We start from the raw sequence: 22,333 nt of genomic DNA, 5'->3' as shown, positions 1-22,333 counted from the left end.
TCCGGCCCGGTTTAAAAACAACGTATGTGCCATTAGTTTCCCTATGCACATAAGTGTTTTTTCAGATGAGCCAGAATTTATAGGTCCAAATTGCAAAATGCAGTCCAAATTACAGTTACGTCGTTTCGTCGATCTGGGACCGTCTCCTTTACATCAAGGCCGTTGCAGTCCGTCGCACAGTGGACCGAGTCCATCTGAGAGGTCGGGCACAACATTATTAGCTAAAATCGCAAATTTTGATGTTTAATTCGTCAAATTTTAAATTTTAAGGGGTGCTTATGGAAGACAATTTCACAAGAAAATCAATTGATCCACTTTAAAAACCTAAAATTTCGTATTAACGGAGTTACGAGCTTTGAAAACTTCGAAATTTTGTCCGACCTCCCCCGTTGACTATATCCATTGTGCGTCGGTCGGGTGACAAGTCGCCGGCGAGTGTCGGGCGTCGCGCGACAAATTGCGAAAATAGGAGATGGAGAAAGATAATTGAGAAGCTCGGGAGAGGAGGAACGACTAAACAGACTAAACAAAACAAATAAGTTCCCCCGCCCCGCCCCCGGTACCCCCCGGCGCCCCCCGGAGGCGCACGCACTCTGAGACAAATATTTGGCCAAGGTCCGAATATAATACGTTTGCAGTAGTTCTACGATCTGCGTCTCTCGCTGCCACAACAACACGATCGTTTAAGACGAAAATACGCTCCGAGGATTCAATTAATGAGGGGATAAGTTTGGGCTAATGGAGAATTTGCAGGTGCCCAAAATGTATATTATTTTCGATTCCAACATGTTGTCCCAATAACAAAACGACAAGGAAAAGAGACAGCGTGGTCAATTAACAACAGTGGAAAAGAAACGGAACAATAAATTCCCAGACAAAAAAAAAACAGCTAACAAGTTTAATCATCGGTAACAAATTACAGAAAGTATGATGATGCCAGTACTGGACAAAATAAAAACATACATTGAGAATATCGAAAGTGCGGAATCACGGATCTCCATGGCGGTGTTTCAAGATTTTCGCTCTTATTCTACATATTTATATAATATCAAGCCGAATTTTTGGTTTGAAATTTATACGGAATATTCACCCAGCAGAGAAGATAAATCAAGACAGTTTTCAAGAAATTACTGAGGCTGGTTCTAAAAAAAAATCGAGAAAAAGTGTGCGAGAAACTCTGCGACGTCGCAAACGGAGGCACATGGTTTCACACTTTGACCATCGATATGGTATAATAGTATGAGGTGGTAAGTAGCTAGATCAGAGTTAAGTAGGACTGAGAATCTACTTTGACTTCAAACTTGTGCCGAGGTAACGCGAAACTGAAAAGATCAATATCTACAAGCTGACTTCTTCAAATCTCATAAATTTCATATTAAATGGACGTATTTCTACCAAACAGACCTATGTGAAGTGAGAAATATGGGTGTGCTCGTTAGTTCTCTTCTGCGAGTGAATGAGAATAATTGTGCGCCAGTGACGTCAGCGGCAATGAAGGAGACCACGCACGAGCCGGGATCATCGTCGGGGCGCTGTAACTCATGACCCTGTCCACAACGCTCTCTTGCCATGCCCCGGCTCATGAGTTCCGCATCCAGTTGACACATAGGTCTGTTTGATAGAATGCAATATCCGCTTTTCCAATTCTTCAAAAGTGAACCACGCCCACTTTTACATTGTTTCTTATGCAGATTTCTAGAGCACACCCCTATTTCTCACCTCCACATAGGTCTGTTGGTAGAAATAGTCCAAATTGAACCCACTGCAATGAGAACATTAAATTACTAAATTGAACAATTATTGAAACATTCATAACAAGATGATCTAATCTCCCAAAATACATGTGTTCAAACGGGAAATGCTGCCCTCTAAAGTTCTACACGAAGCCGTCACAAGGTGATGTAAAATTTCTCATTTTAAATCTATTTTTTCCCGTAACGGGAAATGTGCCTCTACAGAAGAAATCATAGAACTGTATCAAACACTTTCAAACACTCGCAAATTTTTCGATCATTTTATAACACTCGCAAATTCTTCGATCATATTATAACAATTGATAACAAGTTTAATGATTCAAGAGACCATTTGAAAAAAGTTGAGACATTTTTCTTTACCCAGAAGACGGCTGCGGATACTAGATCCTCGATGGAGACTCATAATTTGATTACATGTTGCAATAAGAAACCCCTATTTCTGGCCCATTTAAGAGATAACATACTTGCCATTACTTTACCTAGGCAGATATGTGCTTTTATGGGACAGCCAGAGATTCTTTATTGCAAAATTTAATAGAATTCTTCACGACTTGGTAACACCGTTTCGCGTCGGTCGCAATGTTTGTTTTAAACGATACGTATTATTCATCTCCGCCGTTCCTCCCGTGTTTATGTGACCAAATTAGACCGCGCGCCACGCTGCAAGTCTATTTGAACGCAAAACTTATCGGGGACTCTCAAAATGCCCGCGGAAAAATTTCAAGTTGTCCCAGGTTTATTTCCACTATTTGTTTAAAAGAAGTAATGGATGGATAAAAATAATCCTTGCTCATTTTGATGACGAGGAAAAATTGCAGTTTTAAGGCAACTTTTGAAAAAACAGCCTCTTGATGAGCATTCGAGGCTAATAATAACAGAATGAGGGTTTGCCTCATCCTTTAATCACGCGTTGTGTCGCGTGCGTAATTAATGCGTGAGCGGAACTGGAATCGAGATCGACCAAGAATAATATCAGAGGACGACATTAAAATTGTTAGAGATCCGAAGGGGTGGGGGACAGAGGGGCGTAAATTTCCCTGTAACATCGCGAAGCTTCGCCTGAAAACTAATGTGTTTATTTATCAACGAGTGCATTTTTGGGCTGAAATCTTAGCCCCTCTGCTTCCAATGCCTCCAATCCTGAGAGATTTTGACTTGATACAGTCGCCTCAGAAAACAACTCCTTAAAAACTTTGATATTTTCCTATTTGTACATCGATTCAATATCCAAGCGGTTTTTTTTTATTATTTTTGAGTTATTTATGCTATTCTTTGATTTTTTCGAGTATTTTTATTGCTATCTCTGTCGTTATTATTTTTTTGGAGGGGACCAAAAAATTGGTGCCTTAATCCTTCAAAAATCCACTTCAAAATATTTCGTAATATGTTCAATACCCTAACAGTTGTGTTTGCTTGAACTATAATATCCTCTTCATCAGAGAAAAGTTAATGTATTTTGTTTGTTCTCTGTTTCAGCATTAACAGTGCGATACTTGACTCGAAGGTTCATTGGCGAATATAGATCAAATACAGGTACGTTCTTATAATACTTTTCTCGACATTTTGTTTTAAATATCTCTGCAACAGTTCTGCAATGCAAACATAGAAAAGGGAGCAGAGAATAGGTGAATAGATAATAAAGTAGAATAAAAAATAACGGCCTACTCTTCCTTTGTACATGATCAATTGAAATGAGGCTCATGTAACTTCGTGCTTAAGCGTCCCATTCGTGCATCATTAGCGCTGCGATTGGCGTCGAAAATGTATGATACAACTATTTTAACGTCTGAGTAGCCCTGATTGCATAGCCGGCGCATTTCAGGCGCACTCAATTTCTCGCCTTTGCATTCTCTTGTTCAGAACCAGACTCAAGAAGGATCGGGAAAAGATGCCTGTACATTTTTGCTGATAAACTCTTCCAAAAAAGGAAGGGAATAACTCTTCGTCGATTTCCAAACTGTGCAAAATGTCGGGGTTGCGCACGTCAAGGATCATGTTTTTTAAACAATAATCGGTGTTGCTTTGAGTTTCTGTTCCGCATTTATAATTTTGTTTTATTTCTTTTTTCAATCTGTATTTCTGGGTTATGAACGTTTGAATGCACGATGGGGGGAAAAATGTTAACCCTCATGTTCTCTTCGCTCAAATTTACTCAATTTTTATACTTAATACGATACAAGCCATACTAGTCTCAGTTCGAACTACTATATATGCGTCTACGCGAGACGATACGAGAGCAAGAAACTCAGTTCGCCTTCAATGCAACGGCTATGCAATTTGGGCTACTTATAAGTTAAAATAATTGTATCAAACATTTTTGACTCTAATCGCAGAGTTAGCGAAGAACGAATTTTGTTTTATTTCTTTTTTCAATCTGTATTTCTGGGTTATGAACATTTGAATGCACGACGGTTAAAAAATGTTAACCTTCATGTTCTCCTCTCTGAAGAGGAACATGATGTCCGAGAAAATAATAGGAGCCAAGCAACGGCGAGAACGGTTCACCGAGCACTTGGTGTCGACAGCGAGTGAAACATGTGATAAATGAAATATCGTGTCACCAAAGCATAGAGTCCAAGGCGCCCCGCGGTTAGACACGATTCATAAATGCACTGAATACTATGATGGGGAGGGGGGGGGGGTGCAGTCTCGAGCGGATGCTATTTTTTTCCGCACATTTAAAATTATTTTCGCGAACGGACGCGACGGCTTTAATCTCCCGGGCGCCACTCCTCCCGCGGATGGTTTCTTGATGACGCATCGCGACAGAACGCGTGGCAGAAAAATTACTTGGATCAAGTGCAGAGGCCATGAGCAGATCAACACCATCGAAACATCATTTGGAAGGTCTGGGTTCGCTAGTGTTAGTGAGACAAGTCGAACATGCGGGCCGTTGACGATGCTTGGTATGTAAAGACTTAGAAGTACGGAAAGCTGTTGCCGCGACAATTATGACGTTTGAAGGTGCTACAATGTCCATTAAATCGTTTATAACTTCTAGTCTAAATCGAAATCGTCTGTAGCTCTGCATTGCATTTCAAAAATGAAGGTCCAATTTCATAGGAACACCCTTGTCGATGAATGCCGCACTGGAAAAAAAAAAAAAAAAAAAAAAAAAAAAAAAAAAAAAAAAAACATTGGATCTAGAGTCCAAACTCTTGAAAACATTGACAAGAAAAAATACTCTTGATTCAATCGGATTTTTGCTTGAATCAAAACGAAATCCGCTTAAATTAAGAGGCTTGGTTCTTGATTTAAGCTAGATTCTGACTGAATCAAGAGTACTTTTTCTTGTCGAGGTTTTTAAGAGTCTGGACTCTAGATCCACTGTGGTTTTTTTTTCTAGTGCGGGATTCGCGAATATATTTGCATCGATGTTGGAGGAAAGAAAGTACTTATTTCAGTTTCAGAGATTGCAGATTGTCTGTCGTATTTTACATAACTGAAGGATCATCGCGATCATTGTAAATCACACGATTTTAAGTGGTTTATTTTGAAATTTTAAGAATATGCTCTGAAAAAATAGACTCTAAATAATTTGTGGGAAAATATCCAGTATCATCCCTTTGACGAATGAAGAACAGACGGAGAAGGGAGAAAAAAAGTAGCAACAATTTTAAAATTATACAATCTTGGTATACAAATTGAACGCAGACGTGCAGGAGTTTTAGAAATACTCGTTAATTTTTAGGTAATGTACATTTTGCGGAGGGACGTTCAGTGTTTATCTGACGTAGGTAAAAGCTGTAATTTGGCATGAGAATTCATCGTATTACTACTCAATTTTTATACTTAATACGATACATGCCATACTAGTCTCAGTTCGAACTACTTACATGCGTCTACGCGAGACGATACGAGAGCAAGAAACTCAGTTCGCCTTCACTGCAACGGCTATGCAATTTGGGCTACTTATAGGTTAAAATAATTGTATCAAACATTTTCGACTCTAATCGCAGAGTTACCGGAGAACGAATAGAATACCTGGACGCGAGGTTGTTATGAAGTGCATTTCACTTCACCCATTGGACCAAGAGTATTTTTTTTCCTTCTTCTTATTTTTTATTCTCTTTCTAAGTGTGTCTAATTCAGGACAATTTTACTCATTAAAACTGTCAGAGTCCGACTTTACCTCCACACGAAAAGTATCTTTAGTGAATGATAGTTCGAGCAAGAGCTACTTGTAGCGCCACAGTGTCGAAAATTCTTGATGTGGTAATGCGTTTTGGGGGCCCCTCCTCTCGGGTGAAGCACCCCTAACTAACTCAAAGTCCTTTTTTAGCTGGGTTTTTCAAGTTTTTGAAATCCCTGCAAGGGTCCTGCCAGGCTCCCTGAGCCACCCGTCAGAATTTTGGGGTGCTGAGGCACCCGAGCACCTCCCACCAGATCGCCCCCGACCTGTAGTATAAAAACTGTTTAAATTTACGTACCCCAGAATTCATCAATGAATATTCTGGCATCAATCAATGATTCCAAATCCCAATCGTTTATTCAACTCAGCGCGGTACAACTGTCGATTTTGGGGGAAATACCACTCGAAAACGGGTGGGCGTCCGCTGGTGCTCGCCGATGCGTGAATTTTCGACCTAATTGGAGGCGTCACGAACATGATAATGATCTAAACTCGGCACAGGACCAAAATATCGGCGACCTCAGACTCAGATCGGCGTGGAGTGAGGCTGAGTTTAGTGAGCCTGGCTCCGTGGTCAACGCGTTCCCTCATTTGGGCGATTTCTGCCGAACGGAACTATCTGCATTCAGACATGAGCCCTGAGACCCGCAAGAATATATGCGCACCAGGGCTCACGCCGTGATGCACATGGTTCCGTTTGGCAGAAAAACGTCCATTTGTTTATTATTGCGGGCGCTAGCCCTTCCGCACTCCAGGGACGGGGAAAGGGGCAGGAGGGAGGGAGGGGTTTAAGTTCCTCGCCATCCATGCCGCCGCGACGAAATCATAATCTCGCGCCCATCATTCGACGGGAATCTCGAGATGAATGCAAGTTCTCACGTCGCAGAACTTCTCCCTTGGCCTTGATCTCTTCCCGGAAGCTCGACTCTGCTTCATTCTTAAAATTCGCTTCCCCGTTCAAACTTTATCGCTCTACAAACGACGGAGGATTCGACGAGTTTAATTTTTTATTGCGGTTGGAATCAACCGCGGTTGCTAATATAACCACTAATAACAAGGTGGAGAAATGGTGCTGGGTCCTCACCATTTCGCGGGGAAAACAAAGCCAAGAAGTTCCAAAAATTAAAATTAGAGTCAAATTAGTTCGGGCCACTCCTTAGTGTTTTTTTTTCTTCTTCTTCTTCATTTATGACCACTAATGTTGGACGTAGAAAAAAAGATGAAAAGGAAAAATAAGAAATATGTGCGAATTAGAAAACCTACTCTCGGATTTCTCACGTAAAATATATGTGAAATTTGCTCAAAAATGATACATGTAAAATTTTTGAATTACGGTAATTTCAGATACTAAAAATCATAACCTGAAAATATGATCAGGAAAGAGAGAGCCTAAAAATTAGGGGAGGTAAAACACTAGAAAGCAGGACTCTCTGAAGAAGATGAGCATCGCTGAGGTGAAAGAACTCGCTTACCAAAATTTCAGCTACCGATTTGAGCAAACTTCACTGCAACTAAAAAAATAAAAAAAAACAATTCCCGTTCTCCGTAACATCAGAAGCATTAAATGTATCACAGATTAATACACCCCTCTCCGCCATCGAGCGCTTGAAAGAAATCCTACCCTTATTTTTAAAAAAATCGGATGCATGAAAAAAGTTAGGAGTTCGCTCAAAGTTTCATTCATATCGACGGTGTAAGTCGGCAATCACATATCTCGTTTGCGGTGTCTGAAAATCTCCGCCTCTGTGTTATTTTTTTAAAGGAGAACAAATTGACATCATTCCTTGAAGTTTTGGCAGAATTTTCCTCGCACAGAGAAGAAAAATTACGGCAGTTTCAAAAAATTACCGTTGACTAGTTTTCCGTTTAAAAAATAAAGTATGATAGGAAGTCTGCGACGTCGTAAACCGAGTTATCACCGACTTACTATGTCAATATCGACGGTGTAAGTCGGCAATCACATAACTCGGTTTGCGACGTCGCAGACTTCCTGTCATACTTTATTCTTTAAACGGAAAACTAGTCAACGGTAATTTTTTAAAACTACCGTGGTTTTTCTTCTCTGTGAGAGGAAAATTCTGAAAAAACTTCAAGGAATGATGTCAATTTGTTCTCCTTTAAAAAAATAACATAGAGGCGGAGATTTTCAGACACCGCAAACGAGTTATGTGATTGCCGACTTGCACTGTCGTAATGCTGCGCTCAAACGACTTCGACTTGTGTTTATCCTGATATCCTTCCTTGAAATTTTTACAGAGTATTCCTCACATTATGTGCCGCAGGAAAAAAGTAGTTACCGGCAATGTGCAAGCACCTATTGTGGAAGGTATAAAATTCGCGTAAAAAAGTGTTTAAATTGGAAATGCTACCGGAATACGTGCTTGGAATGTGATTGCCGACTTACACCGTCGATGTGTAAAAAAGTAGGGGGTCAAAGTAATCTCAATCGGCTGTTCTAACGAAAAGCATGAATGAATATCTGTGAAAAGACGAATTCATGAAATGCGTGGTTGTACAGTTTGGCCGTAAGGTTGAAGATAAGGGAGGTCGTCCACGCGAGACTTTAACACGTGTAAAAAATCGATGGGAGGACAATCTTCGAACCGAGCGCACATGTGTAAAATTGCGGAGAGGAGAGTGGTGGCTAACAAGCGTGGCCCACATTCCACTCAAATCAAGCGAGTGACTGTCCGAGCCAAATCCGATCGACTCGCTATCCATCCGCCTCTGCAATTTAAAATTAATCAATGGAAAGTCCGCTCGTCTCGCCGCACAACGAGCTTACTTACCCTCTCACCCCTGCTCCATAGCCCGAGGGTCTTTCGCGCCTCTGCGGTAACTTCTACTCCGCACCTACGGGAAACGGATCTTCAGATTTCAGAGTTCAATGATCGCTTCTCAATACTGAAAAGAAAAGTGCCTGGCTCTTGGTGATTCTTAAATTTGGGGCCAAGAAATGTTCTTTCATTTTTAGCTTAGGGGCCGTTCAAGTATTACGTAACGCAATTAAAGGGGGGGGGGGAGGGTTAACCAGCGTTCCGGTGCGTGAGGGAAAGACTTACGTCTACGAACGCAATATTTCCAATATTACAATTAAATAATGCTAACCGTAACTCTGAAGGTTTTCCTGATTAAATGAGAGAAATCTAATTCATGAATGTTTGAAAAGTTAATTATTCTGCACGACAATTCATGATACAAATATTTTAACTCCGGTGTAGGTGATGTGGTATCGCTCGAAACTGAAGGCGTTTTCGACTGGTAACAATAGTTTGACGTCGCGGCGCTCACAACAAATATACGGTTCCTAGAAACCCGCGTCCCTCGTGAATATCCATCAAGATACACTACATTTGGAAAAAAACATGTGCAGTTGTAGAGAAGGGTCGAAGAATCGGATTTTGAAATTTCGACGGGTCACTTTCTCCAGTGTTCAAAGAATCCACGATCAATCAATCAATGTGTGTTCTCCAGAGTTGCGATCGATTCAGTACCCAAAAAAAGTGTGTTGTTGAATTGAGTCCCAGTAAAGCTGTGCCTTGAATACTCAGAAAAATTGAAATTTGCAAACCGATTTTTCATTGGATTTTTTTTTTTTTTTTTTTTTTTTTTTTTTTTTTTTTTTTTTTTTTTTAATTTTCCCTCCTCTGTATTTTATTTCATACCTTGAAATACGGTTGGTAAAATAAGGTTCTATTGGTAATCTCATCATTCTGTCTCTGTAAAATTACCAATAATAGTGAGATGGCAAAGTTACCGATGGACCTTGGGAAAAACGCCAATAGTTTTTATCGACTGTGGTAGAATTACCGAGATAAAATGGTAAAGTTACCGGGGATTGATTACCAATAAAAGTGGCATTCTTACCTGAAAAAATCAGTAAAAATACCGGTTTTCAGGTAAGCTTACCAGTCTGTCTTTGTAACATTATACTAATAATTGATAAAAAAAAATGAGATGGTTAAGTTACCAACGGATCTCGGTAAAAACGGCGGCGGCGGAATAGAAACATCTTTCATATGCGTCATTCATGCGTTAATGAAAAATTGCAATTTATTGCAATTTTATTAGTTTCCTCCCTCGAAATTAAGTATTTAACGAGCAACCTTCAGACACCCATTACCCCGGTTAAAATTGAAATTTGTGGACGTTTTTCCCCATAAAGTTGACAGAAAACTTCTCCAAGGCCTGATTAAATTACTTCATGTCGTTTTTTTGGGACTAACGGTCCCTAGTCCCGTAAATGGTCACAGTTTCGGATATTAATAACTAAATATCGTAGAAACGGAATGTCACGTGGGATGAAGAAAAACAGTACTTACTTCCTGACCCGTTCCTAAATATTGACTTTTCATCAGGTAATCATACTCACTTAGACTCTGCACAGCACAAATCCAGAAGCTTTTTTTAAATATGAGACTTGGTTATTAACCAATACCTACCTCAGCTTGGTTGCGTAGGCAAAATTCCGTTTGTATTTATTTTTCGTATATAAGGTCCCCAGCCGAATTCCTTTCTGGTGCTGTATTGACAAGCCTTCATCGAGCGGGCTTACATTCAACGATTAGACGATGGGCGGACGTTGAGAAACACTGTGTGACGTGTCAGATCATTTACAAAATTCCTTATGATAAGTCAGTCATGGGGCGAACTGTGGGTCCTATTTTTAGGCACTTTCCTCGCACCCCCCTGAATTTCATTTTACACTTTCTTTAAGTGCTTTTCATCGTGAGGGTAGGATATTGGAAATAGATTTCATCATGTTTACACATTCACGCACCCTTACTGCTTGCAAAGACATTTCTGATGCTTCATATAATGTCTGCAGTCATTTTTACCTCATTACACCGTATTTTGTATGAGAGTGAGTTTGTTCCGATGACATCTCTTTCGATATCAGCTTTTGTTCAAGGGATATAAATATCGAGTACATTGAAGTGAGGAAAATCTATTTTTCAGTCAGCAAAACGTGTTAACTGGAAAACGGTTTTTCATAGTTCTGATAAACCTTTGAGTGCGCTCAGTCTTTACCCTACTTCGATAGTTTTAAACATTGTTTATTCTTCGTTCTGTTTCAGATCTACTGTATAGACAAACTGTGACCATCAGTAACACACCTGTTGAGGTAGAAATCATAGATGTTTCAGGAGAAACGGTGAGTGCTCCCTCAAATCTCTAATTTTTCGCATGAGCTTCAGCAATTGGACGTATTTCTATCAAATGGAACTTTGTGCATTATGACGTGAGCCCTGTTATGCACATATTCTAATGGGTCTCAGGGCTCATGTCTTAACGCACATAGTTCCGTTTGGCAGAAAGACGTCGAATTGCCCCTCTACATGCTACCGATCATATCTTATTGTTTGTAGAAAATGCTTTTTCACGTGTAGAGAGAGTAACAAGTTTAAAACGTTAAAAGTTGAAAATATTACAATTAATATCATTCGAGTACGGTGACAATGGTTGAATCTTCTTTTGTATATGTTGCATTTGCCAAAAAACGTATCTAGTTCTATACTATAAAACCATAAGAATAACGCGTGACGCATAACGCCCGAGGCGCGTTTCACGCCACCCGCTGCTGACCGCAGTGCCCGCACTGTCTTTGACGCAATGCGTGAAGTATTCATGCAGTCTTGTAGGAGCTAGCATGCCGATCGCCGCGCCGAGAATTTCTCCTTTTAATCTCAAGTTCTCGTCATCATCGGCATGTATCTGCGCCGCGCCGTTTCAGGGCAAATTCCGAGTTCGGTTTCTCTCTTAGTCTTAACTCGACTAATTAAAGGTGCTGTCTAATGTATCACAGAAAGACGACAAAATTAGAGATATACTCTCAGGAAATGAGAGATTTTGTCACCTTTTCTCGTTTGTAATTTTTTTTTTCTGAATCCGATTTTTCTTTACACCTACATTTAAAACATTGCAAAATTTGCCGCCATGGGCCGCGGCCTATGTAGCCACCCCCTAAATCCGGCCCTGATTTTCCCCAATAAGACATTTTTCTAAAAAGTGTTCGGAATGTATTCCCATTATTTTAAAATGTGAAAGATTTACCTCTGCTTATTATTAATTTGAAGTTGTTTTTTTACAGAGAGATGTTTTTCCGATAGAACCAATTCAATGGGCAGATGGATGCATCGTAGTATATTCAATCACAGACAAAGAATCTTTCCATTACGCAATAGACGCCTTACAGAAACTTCGTCCTGTTAGTAGTGCACCCGTTATTCTCCTCGCCAATAAAGCAGACTTGGATCACCTAAGACAGGTAATTTGTGACGAAAACAAGAGTTTCAATACTTCCTCCTGTGATTTAACAGATGTATGAAGAGTAGTAATCGATAGAAAAACAATAAAGGACATTCGGTTAAATGATGATAGAAAGCATAATGACTCAATGAAATGCTGATACCGCAACTCTAAGCTGGCCCTTGCAAGCGAACCCTGGAACGAATCAGGGAAAACTTCCAGGCCATGGTCCCTTTTTGGGGAGAAATTCTTAGTCATAAGGGGGGGGGAGGTTTATCATATATTTATACTTACTTTTCCATGCCTGCGCACCTGCGTTTCTTCCTCCTTTTCGTGTCGATGCTTCATTCTAATTTTTTTTTTTAAATATTTGTCTTCAGGTTGATGAGACTGAAGGCCGCAACATCGCAAACCAGAACGGATGCCCGTTCTTCGAGGTTTCGGTCGCCGAGAACAGCAACGACATCTACCAAGCGTTCGAGGTACTACTGAACGAGTCCAGGTGCATACACCCGAACAACGCCAATAAAATTAGGAAATTCTCAGTGACGAAGATGATCGGCACTCTGATAGGGACGAATAACAAATGCCAGCAACAGACCCAGGGCGGCACCGTCGTCGTCTGCCAGAAGTCGGATCTCCATAGGAATAGAGTGCTCAAGAGGCGCCAGAACTTCACGGCCACCGCGTCCTTATGACTCCTGCAGTGCTCCGCCGGTGTTAACAAAGGAGACTCACCGGAAGTTCGATGAGCCATTCTTCGCGGACCATAAGACTCACCGGAACTTCGATGAGCCATTCTTCGCGGACCATGAGACTCACCGGAACTTCGATGAGCCATTCTTCGCGGACCATGAGACTCACCGGAAGTTCGATGAGCCATACTTCGCGGACCACGAAGACTCACCAGAAGCTCGATGAGCCATCCTTCGCGGACCACGGAGACTCACCGGAAGTTCGATGAGCCATCCTTCGCGGACCACTCTCCTGGTGTTCTGATTGGGCCACCCGCTGCGCTGTGAAGAGCCATGGCCGTTGTGACCGGCCAGACCAAAAGGCAAACTTCGGTCAGCGGAGCCCTCCTGTAGCTCTCCAACGTTGGACGAGAGCATATGTCAGGTCTTACACCATGAAGTAGCTCTGCATCTTATCGAAAATCTAAGGGGAAATTTGTCGTTCGCCCCGGACGATACTTATAAAAAATTGAATTTTTTGAGCCAATTCTGCAAACTTGAAATCGAGTTTCGTGCTTTCGTCCAGGAAACGACAACTTGGACCTCCTTCAGCGTAATACGCGATCACTGTGATCAGTTTAAGGATTACCGATTGACAGAGGCGCACCGCCAGTTGAACACGGGGGTAAAACTTTTTTGAGGGTGATGAAACCATTCAAGATCTCAGGAAATATTAAAAGATGCCCTGGTTATGAAAGTTCCCAACATCAGTCCAAAGAATGGTTAAATTACACATACACGGGAAAGGGCAGTTGATGTGTCTCCACCCTCCCCTTCCCTCGCATTGGCGCCTCTGCCGATCAAAGATTCAAGTGTGTGAATAAATACCAAAATAAGCATGAGTTCAAACAGTTCTGCCCGTATGTAAGATGATTTACTTTTGAGCATGAGGGAAATAAAAAAATAAATGATCTTAAAAAAACTAGTGATGCCGTGGATAGCATTTAAATTCAAGTCAAACTTGAATGTTTTGTGAATCAGCGCCATCATACATAACATTTGCATACTCGCAAAGTTGAATCAAACATCTCAAAAATGTATTTCAAATACTTTTCTTCTCGAAAAAGTACTTACCGTTCCTGTTGGCTTACTAACTACCGTACGTAAACCTCAGTCTAATATCCCAACCTCCTATGGAGTAGAATTAGATCTCCCGAGTGCATTAGGTGAATAGTACACGTAGACGCCAAAATTTGCTAGGTGCTTTTTTCTTTCTTTCAAAATCAAGTCATTTTAAGAATACGAAAAAAATTAAGCTGTTTGAAGAAATAGTTAAGATTATTAAGATAATTATGGTCAGCACTGTGTACGGGGAATGGCTCAAAATCAAACATATCGTTGGTACATAGAAACATTTTGTTCCGTGTTTTGACGCTTAGGTACCAGATTTTGAATTTCCACTCTTCAAATGTTTGCGGTGAATCGTATGGATTTCCGGTTCTGCTCGCGGGAAAATTTCAGTGCACGGTTGCCAGGCGTGAAAGAATGTCCGTGCCACACCGTTTAAAAAGGGGAAAGTCCTAATTTCGCAGGGGAATTTGGTAACTATGCTCCAGTGCATGCGTAAAAAACGTGAGCGCATTGGGGATATTGGGATTCGCGATAAAGTGGCGAGCCAGGCGAATGGGGAGGAGGGCAGTGGCGTGGCGTTCTTTGCGATATATCGATTGATACGCCATTTAAACCTATGGAAAAGGATCGATAAAGAGGGTGTTCGCAGCGAACACCTTAGTAATCGATTCTTTAACATAGGTTTAAACGGCAAATCAATCGATTTATCGCAAAGCACGCCACGCCACTGGAGGAGGGACGGAAGCGGAAAAATACCGTCCGACCGTTTGCCGGATCCAATAAAAAAGTCTGTTCTCGCGAAGTGTCTGGAGCAGTGGCGTGGCGTGAATAATCGATTATCGATATCTCGCCATTTGAAGCTATGGTAAAGAATCGATTATTGAGGTGTTCGCTGCGAACACCCTGTTTATCGATCCTTTTCCATAGGTTTAAACGACATAACAATCGATATATCGCAATTCACGCCACGCCACTGGCTCCGGAGACACCTCTCTCCTTGATTGGCAACCGGGGTGGATTTATTTTTGAAATGCCTGGGACTCGGGGAACGGGTACGGACAGGTCCATGAATATTCGCCGATAAAATGAGATGGAGTCGTCGCATTGCTGCCAACATCTTGGCTGTCGGAAAACCAGTTGAAGGAGTAAGAGCCAGAGAAGTTACGTGTATAATTAGGTACACTGTAAAGTTCTGAAGTTTCACCTGGCAACTTATCCCTTCCTTCATTAGCAAGAGCATTTATGTTTTAAAAATTTGGGAGAAATTTCGTTGAAATACATCAATAATTCACAAAAAAAATTCGCAAGAAATTTGCAACTGCTCTTAAGTAAATTGATGCATTGTCAACAGAGAATTTGCAATGCAATTATAGCCCCTCCAGCGCTGAACCTTTTAGTTGACGTACGTTCTGCATGCGTCATTTAATCAAATTTTTGCTGTCGACGGAAACATGACTCTTAGTCCACAGAACCCAAATTTTTAGTAAAGCCATTTCTGTTGAGTAGGGTCGTACAGTAGGTAGGATTTTGAGATTTCGACGGATTCCTTATGGCGTCCTAAGCAATAAATTAAGATCGTTTTTTAATGTATTTTGAACAAATGTAGGAGGTAAGGTCCCATCCGACGGTTTCGTGTTCTAAGCATGGCAGTTAGGAATTTCAAATAGCTAATTCTTAAAATCACGTTTTTTGAACCGTAAACCTCGAACTGCCACAACTACGGCTCAGATCGACATTTTAGGGTGTATTTGTTTTCTACATGGACTGCATTTTGCAATTTGGAACTATACATTCTGGTTCTTCTGGAAAAGCACTTATGTGCATAGGGAAACTAATGACACATACGTTGTTTTTAAACCGGGCTAGAATTTATAGTTTCAAATTGCAAAATGTAGTCCAAATGATCTGTCCCATCCGGTTAAATGGGGAGTCCCATCTGACAATATTTCATGTTATGAGAATGGAAATGTAGAATGTAAAATCGATTTCTCTTGAAGTCACGTTTTTTGAACCGTTAAAGTTCAAACTGCCATAACTCCAGCTCAGCTCGACATTTCAGGGCGTTTTTTGTTTATAAATGGTTTAAGAGTACTTCCTAATGACCCGAGGTTTCCAACTAAATTTTCAAACCTTTTTGGTCGTCATAGTTCCGTTTGATGATATGATCCGAAGTGGGAATTCGTTTATTCCCCCCGGAAAGTCAATAGATTTTCCAACGACTGCCTGCAGCCTGCACCCCCGCAATTTTCGGCGAAGCTCATCCGCTGGGACTGGCAACGTCGTTTCGGAAGAGTTCAAATATTTGCACCTGTCCTATCCCTTGTCCGTTCGTTCGTTGTCCCGCCCCCCCTCCCCACCCGCCCGTGGCCGAGAATAGATTGGGCATTTTTAGGGGAGCTGATTCCTGAAATATTCTCGCACGTCTCTCGCGAGATTAAGCGTGGGAACCCAATGTAACGGGTGAAACTATTCCTGTTCCTCCTAGTTTGAAAAAATACGTGTCCGGAGAGAGGGATCTTAGTTCAGGAAATGCTGTTTTCCAGGAGAGCGATTTTTGTCACTAAGTCCTAAATTCTGTTCTCAAATAAGACGGATTTAATCAAAGACTAAGAACATTTGGACTGCATTTTGCAATTTGGAACTAGAAATTCTAGCCCGGTTTAAAAATAACGTATGTGCCATTAGTTTCCCTATGCACAAAAGTGTTTTTCCAGAAGAGCCAGAATTTATAGTTCCAAATTGCAAAATGCAGTCCATTTCACGCAGCTTGATTTTGCCTCGTGTTTTATTTTTCTGATGAAAATCGGAGCGATATGACACCTTGAATCTTTTTGTGAGTTTTTCCAACGAGTTACAAGGAAATAACTCACAAAATTTCAAGTCAGAGTTGCGCTTAAGAGACACTATACAATAAGTGCATGAATCTGGAATTTAAGAAAGGGGCTCTATAAAGTTCCTTTCTTGTTAGGGTTTTCAAATGGCACGAAACTATTGTTCCTAAACCGTCAACATAAAGTGGTTTTTTATACAACTTTTTCAGCTCATGTGAGCCCACTTCTGCCTATCCGGTTATTTGAAGGCAAACCTATTTTGGCTCGTTAATGGCCGCTTCTTATAACGCTGAACGCTACTCAAGTTCTATAAAAGAAAGGAAAAGACAGCCAGGAGGAATTTGAGTTGAAAGATAATTGAAAAAATTATTAATTTAAAAAGTACGTAATATAAATACCATTCGTCAGGAAAAAATCATGAAAAAGACGTCTTTAGCACAATAACTGAATTTAGGAATCCACGGGGAAACATAAAATAGACTTTTCATCAAAGCCCCCCCCCCCCCTCATATCTTTCTGCTGATTTTATCTGTATCAGATATAATCTGTTTGATGTCTAAAAAAAGTCGATGAACAGGTCGGTGAACACAAAGGATTTTTTATAAAAATGAAAAATGAAAAACATATTAAAAAAGGAACTCATCCCACAGTTCCAATTTTGCGAGTATGCTTAGTTGTATCGATCTGATGGACTCCATTCGGGTTTTATTTCAGTCAATGGTTTACTTTATGCTCGTCAGTTTATCATCGAATCCGATGAACAACTCTATGGCGCCAAAAGTTTTTGGATTATGCGATTCCTTAAGGCTTCTTTGTACTTATTTATATAAACGCTCAATTTATGAAACTGCACTTAAGAGTCCTGAGTTCCCATCATCTTGAGACTAAATGTTAGTAATAATCAAATTTGTAAGGCTTTAAGACTGATGTAGCGTAATCAAATAACCGTATGATTTATAATTTCACCTTAAAACGATTCTTAATTATTTCGTTTAAAAATTCTACCAAACTTTCGAAAATGCATTTTTTGTACTTCCGTAATTATTTCAAAGATGTAGAATGATTTTAGTACTTGTTCTAATTGTACAAGAGCTAATGATTTCAAATTAAACCCATCGCAAGAAGTGGTACCGATTTGATCTTGAAATCTGTGAAATTATATCCATCAAATCATCCTCATGTGCACTGACTGAGTGAAAAGCTTTGATAGGAAAGTTTGAGGTTTTCAAAAGTTTAGCAATCCTTCAAAAATTATGAGACTATTAATTAAATAAATAAGACTTTTAATTTATTCAGGTTTTAGTAAAAAGTTAAAAACTGTAGAGAAACTATCGGAACAGAATGTCTGGGCCATTTTCCCGGACTACCAAACTATTGAAATTTTTGTTGTATCACTCGATTAAACATGTTGTTATCAACTCATCCTTTTGATCTGTCTCATAAGGTTTGAGAACAAAAAAGAATTCCACATTCATCATTTTTAAAACTAAAACTTTAAACAGGCTCCCGGGTGAACCCAAAAGTGTTGTTTTCCTCAAAGCTTGTTATTATTTGGCATGGACATACGAATCAACAAATCACTGTTAATTACCGTTCCATGTATATCTTCAATGTCAATTTTAAACGATTTTTTAGTTGTCATAATCATACCTCAACAAGTCACTGGCGTATGTTGGAAGATTGATTCATTCCTGACTTTGGTTTAAATCATTGACATAAACGTAATCTTCATTATATCAACTTAGAGGGAAATAAGTATCTTCTTAAACCCGTGGACTTGTGCGCAAAGGATTTTAAGTTCACAGCTTTCAAGTTTATGAAATAATTTGCGTATCTTCATTCGTCTCACTTGTTTATTAATACCTGAAATTGATAAAATATTTATTTATTTGTTATATGGCCGCCGTTGAATATGTTTAAATGCTACGGCAGTTCAAAACAAATTGAAAAACTTTTTTCTTTTGCTACTTATTTTAATATTTATGTATTTATTTTCTTCCTCTTCCATTAAAAAAGTCATCATAGAATAATATTTGAGAAATCAGTTTTTTGTACTTGCTGAGAGGATTTATTTATTATTTGTTTCCATCAATTGAATATTTTGTCAATTATCCACTCAAATAATTATTCTTTCATTAATTTATTTCCAGACCCTTTATTTATGTAATTATTTATTAATTCAATTAATTGTTCATCAATGTATGTATGTGTTTAACCCCCCACATTACTTCCCTTCACAAAAAAGATCGTTCATAAATTAAGTTTTGCTAAAGTTCTGAATTACATACCTCCCTTATTTTTTTGTCAAGCGTCGTCGTCTCACATGTTCAACTTCCCAAATTTAATCAAAAATTAATTTGACCTCCTCTATCGAAAAAAAAAAAAAAAATAAGAAAATTGGCATACACTCATGCACTTGTTCCGTTGGTAGAAACCGCAGTCTCCTTCGAACTTGGCGTAATTTGTGAACGGTATGAACGGAATGAAATTGAAACCTTGAAAATCAAGGCACTACAATATTATACGTAGACTTGAAACTGGAAAATATTTGCCTAAAAGAACTAGTAGAGAATTAAATTCCACCTCTAGCTCCATACACCATGTAATTGTGACAACGCGAGTTATTGTTGCTTCACCACGTGATAAATTTTTACCAATTTTTGTTATTTTTCTCAAAAAAAGCGTGAGTACAAAGTACTGGAAGAGACCATAAAAAGTGTAGGCACACGATCAATAGTTTTCTTGTTTTTTTTTTTCAAATGCACGGAATATTCAAAATAAATATTTACAGGTAGAACAGGGTTATTTTCCAGTTTCAATCTCGCAATTAAACTTATTTTTCTTCCCAACTTTATAGTTTTTACGACATCTGCAGCTCGCATTGTATACTGATTGTGAATGTTTTTGTACATACCAGCTGCTTTATTAGAGTGCAATTTCTGTGATATTAAAACCATAATTTTGTAAGGTAGTTAATGACTTTTCAATTATTTATAATAATAAAAAGAAGATGTGACACTTTTTAATCCATATGTCTTCATTTCCTCCTCACCCGTGATATCTGAACCTACGAAACTCCTTTTAACATAAATAAATATGGACTCATTGAACCCACAACTTCAGATAATAAGGTTCATGAAATGCCGTGCAGGGCTTCACTCGTCGTTTTCAATCAACATTCAAAGGAAGGAAAACCAAACGTCTTCATTTACTTGCATGTAACATGGACAGCCAAGAAGTTCGAATAGTTGCATCCAGGCGTTAGTTAGACTCAATTTTGAAGTAAGGAGCTGCTATTTCTGGCTCATCTATAAAAGCTTTTATTCGGCACATATGTTGCTTCCGAACTAAGCCAAAAACAGCAGAACAAATGGCAAAACCAAGTCCAATTGATCGTTAATATTAATGCTGATACAAATTACCGCACGACAACAAAGAAAACCGTTCATGAATTTCGAAAATTTACATTCATATCCTTACGAAAAAAAAAGAAAAAAAAATTGATCCGACCCTAACGTTGGTAATCATGTATATTTGACTGAATTGTTGCTCGCTCCCTCGTTGATACATTTTTTTTACTAAAATTTAATTATTTCCCGATGAAGTCATCACCACAACTCAGATTTAAAAATACATACTTTAAAATATCTCTTGGATATGGCTTTGTCTATCAGTTTCAACAATCAGCGAACAATCAAGAGAACGTTTGTGCGGATTCGTTTGAAAATGTCAAGGAATTCGCTTCGTACTATGAGAAAAATTCACTGAAACTTGCACAAAAATCGGCACAACCGGTTTCATGTATAAAATTAAATTGCTCAGTTAAACATGGCTGATGTGGCTTGGTCCCTTTCTGCCTAACGCGCCAACGCGGTCCAATCATGTGTAAATGGCTAATTTGCCCAGACAGCACATCTTTGGGAGTATGCTTGGTTGAGGACATGTGCTTCTTTGTCACTAAAAATTATCATAATCAATTAATCGATCATCGATCATCAATCAATCGATCAATCGATCGATCATCAATCAATCGATCATCGATCATCAATCAATCGATCAATCGATCGATCATCAATCAATCGATCGATCGATCATCAATCAATCAAATAATCTTGTGTTGCGACCACGAATAGAAATTCTCTGTACCTATATTGGTAGAACCACGATTTTCTTCCGCAATGGAAAAAGACAAAAAGATTTGCACTTGAATGACTTCATCCCGATTTTCGACGTAGGATGCGCGCAGGACTATATGCAATTTTGGTAACGCTTGCCTTGATTGCATCCCCTCAGCATAAATCTACGTACATCCTCAGTTTCTTCACACGAATCTTGGTCGCATCGGTCAGTATCAGGGCCAGATTTTCCTTCTTGCCGCCCACGGCCCTTTGCCGCCCCCTTATTCTCATTCGTTTTGAAACATCAATAAAAACCATCAAATGAATAAGCTCGAACGTGCATAAGACGCGTTTATTCGTGTTGAACACATTTTTTATGAAATCCCTGTTAACACTGCTAGCAAAAGGTCACGGAACTTTGCGCGAAAGTCAAGTTTCGTAAACTTATCTCTAATGGACAAGGCCTTCCATTCATAAGAAACGAATGAAAAAATTATGACAGAACAAACACAAAATTTGGTTTCATGATTTTAACTTCCGCCGCCGCGCCGACCGCACCGTGTTTGGCGCAATGCGTGAAGTATTCACGCAGTCTTGTAGGCGCTATGCGTTTCATGCTGACCGCACTGTGTTTGGCGCAATGCGTGAAGTATTCATGCATTCTTGTAGGCGCTATCCGTTTCACGCTGACCACACTAACCGCACTGTGTTTGATGCAATGCGTGAAGTATTCGTGCAGTCTTGTAGGCGCTAATATGCGTTACATGTTACATACCTCGTCATCATTTCTCCCTACGTCGCGCCGTTCCAGGCCAAATTGTGTGTTTGGTTTCTCTCTTAACTCGACTAATTAAAGGTGCTGTCTCTTGTATCACTGAAAGACGACAAAATTAGAAATTACCATACTCTCAGGAAATGAGAGATTTTGTAGCCTTTTCTCGTTTGTATTTTTTAATTTCTAAATCCGATTTTTTTTTTATACCTACATTTATAAAAAAAATTGCAAAATTTGCCGCACCCTAGATTTGCCGCCTTGGGCCGCGGCCCATGTGGCCACCCCCTTAATCCGGCCCTGGTCAGTATGAAAAAATTAATAAATAAAGTTTAAAGAAAAACCCTGGCTCGGAAAATCGGAAGCTGAGTATACAATCAACGAGAGACTTTTTTTCAGATTTTACTTTTAGCAGTAGCTCGGAGGTCACGGTAAAAAGATACTTTACTCAAAACCAGAGGCGGATCCAGCGATTTGGCAACACCGGATTTCCTCAATTTAAAGCTAAGCTAAATACTCGATTCTTCTCGGAGCTCCGGGCGCCACCAAAAATCTATAAATTTCCATAGGTTTGAATGGAGAAAAGACAATGTTGCCAATTTGGTGAATCCACCAATGCTCAAAACGAATCCTCGTACCTACTTTGGGAATGGCGAATAAAATGGTGAAAAA

General features: G+C 39.6%; 1 protein-coding gene across 1 annotated transcript in view; it reads left to right on the top strand.

The window, feature by feature from the left end:
* Nucleotides 1-20,181, top strand: part of LOC109035860 (ras-related and estrogen-regulated growth inhibitor) — a 33,083-nt gene extending 12,902 nt beyond the window's left edge. Inside the window, exons 3-6 of the mRNA XM_019049669.2 lie at nt 3,231-3,287; nt 10,965-11,041; nt 11,978-12,154; nt 12,516-20,181. Of these exons, the coding sequence (XP_018905214.1) occupies nt 3,231-3,287; nt 10,965-11,041; nt 11,978-12,154; nt 12,516-12,833 (629 nt within the window). The 3' untranslated portion in view covers nt 12,834-20,181. The remainder of the gene's footprint in view (nt 1-3,230; nt 3,288-10,964; nt 11,042-11,977; nt 12,155-12,515) is intronic.
* Nucleotides 20,182-22,333: the final 2,152 nt, after the last annotated feature.

The sequence above is a fragment of the Bemisia tabaci genome, chromosome 7, assembly GCF_918797505.1.
Source record: "Bemisia tabaci chromosome 7, PGI_BMITA_v3".
In the NCBI taxonomy this organism is placed as follows: domain Eukaryota; kingdom Metazoa; phylum Arthropoda; class Insecta; order Hemiptera; family Aleyrodidae; genus Bemisia; species Bemisia tabaci.
This window is presented reverse-complemented; position numbering and strand designations above follow the sequence as displayed.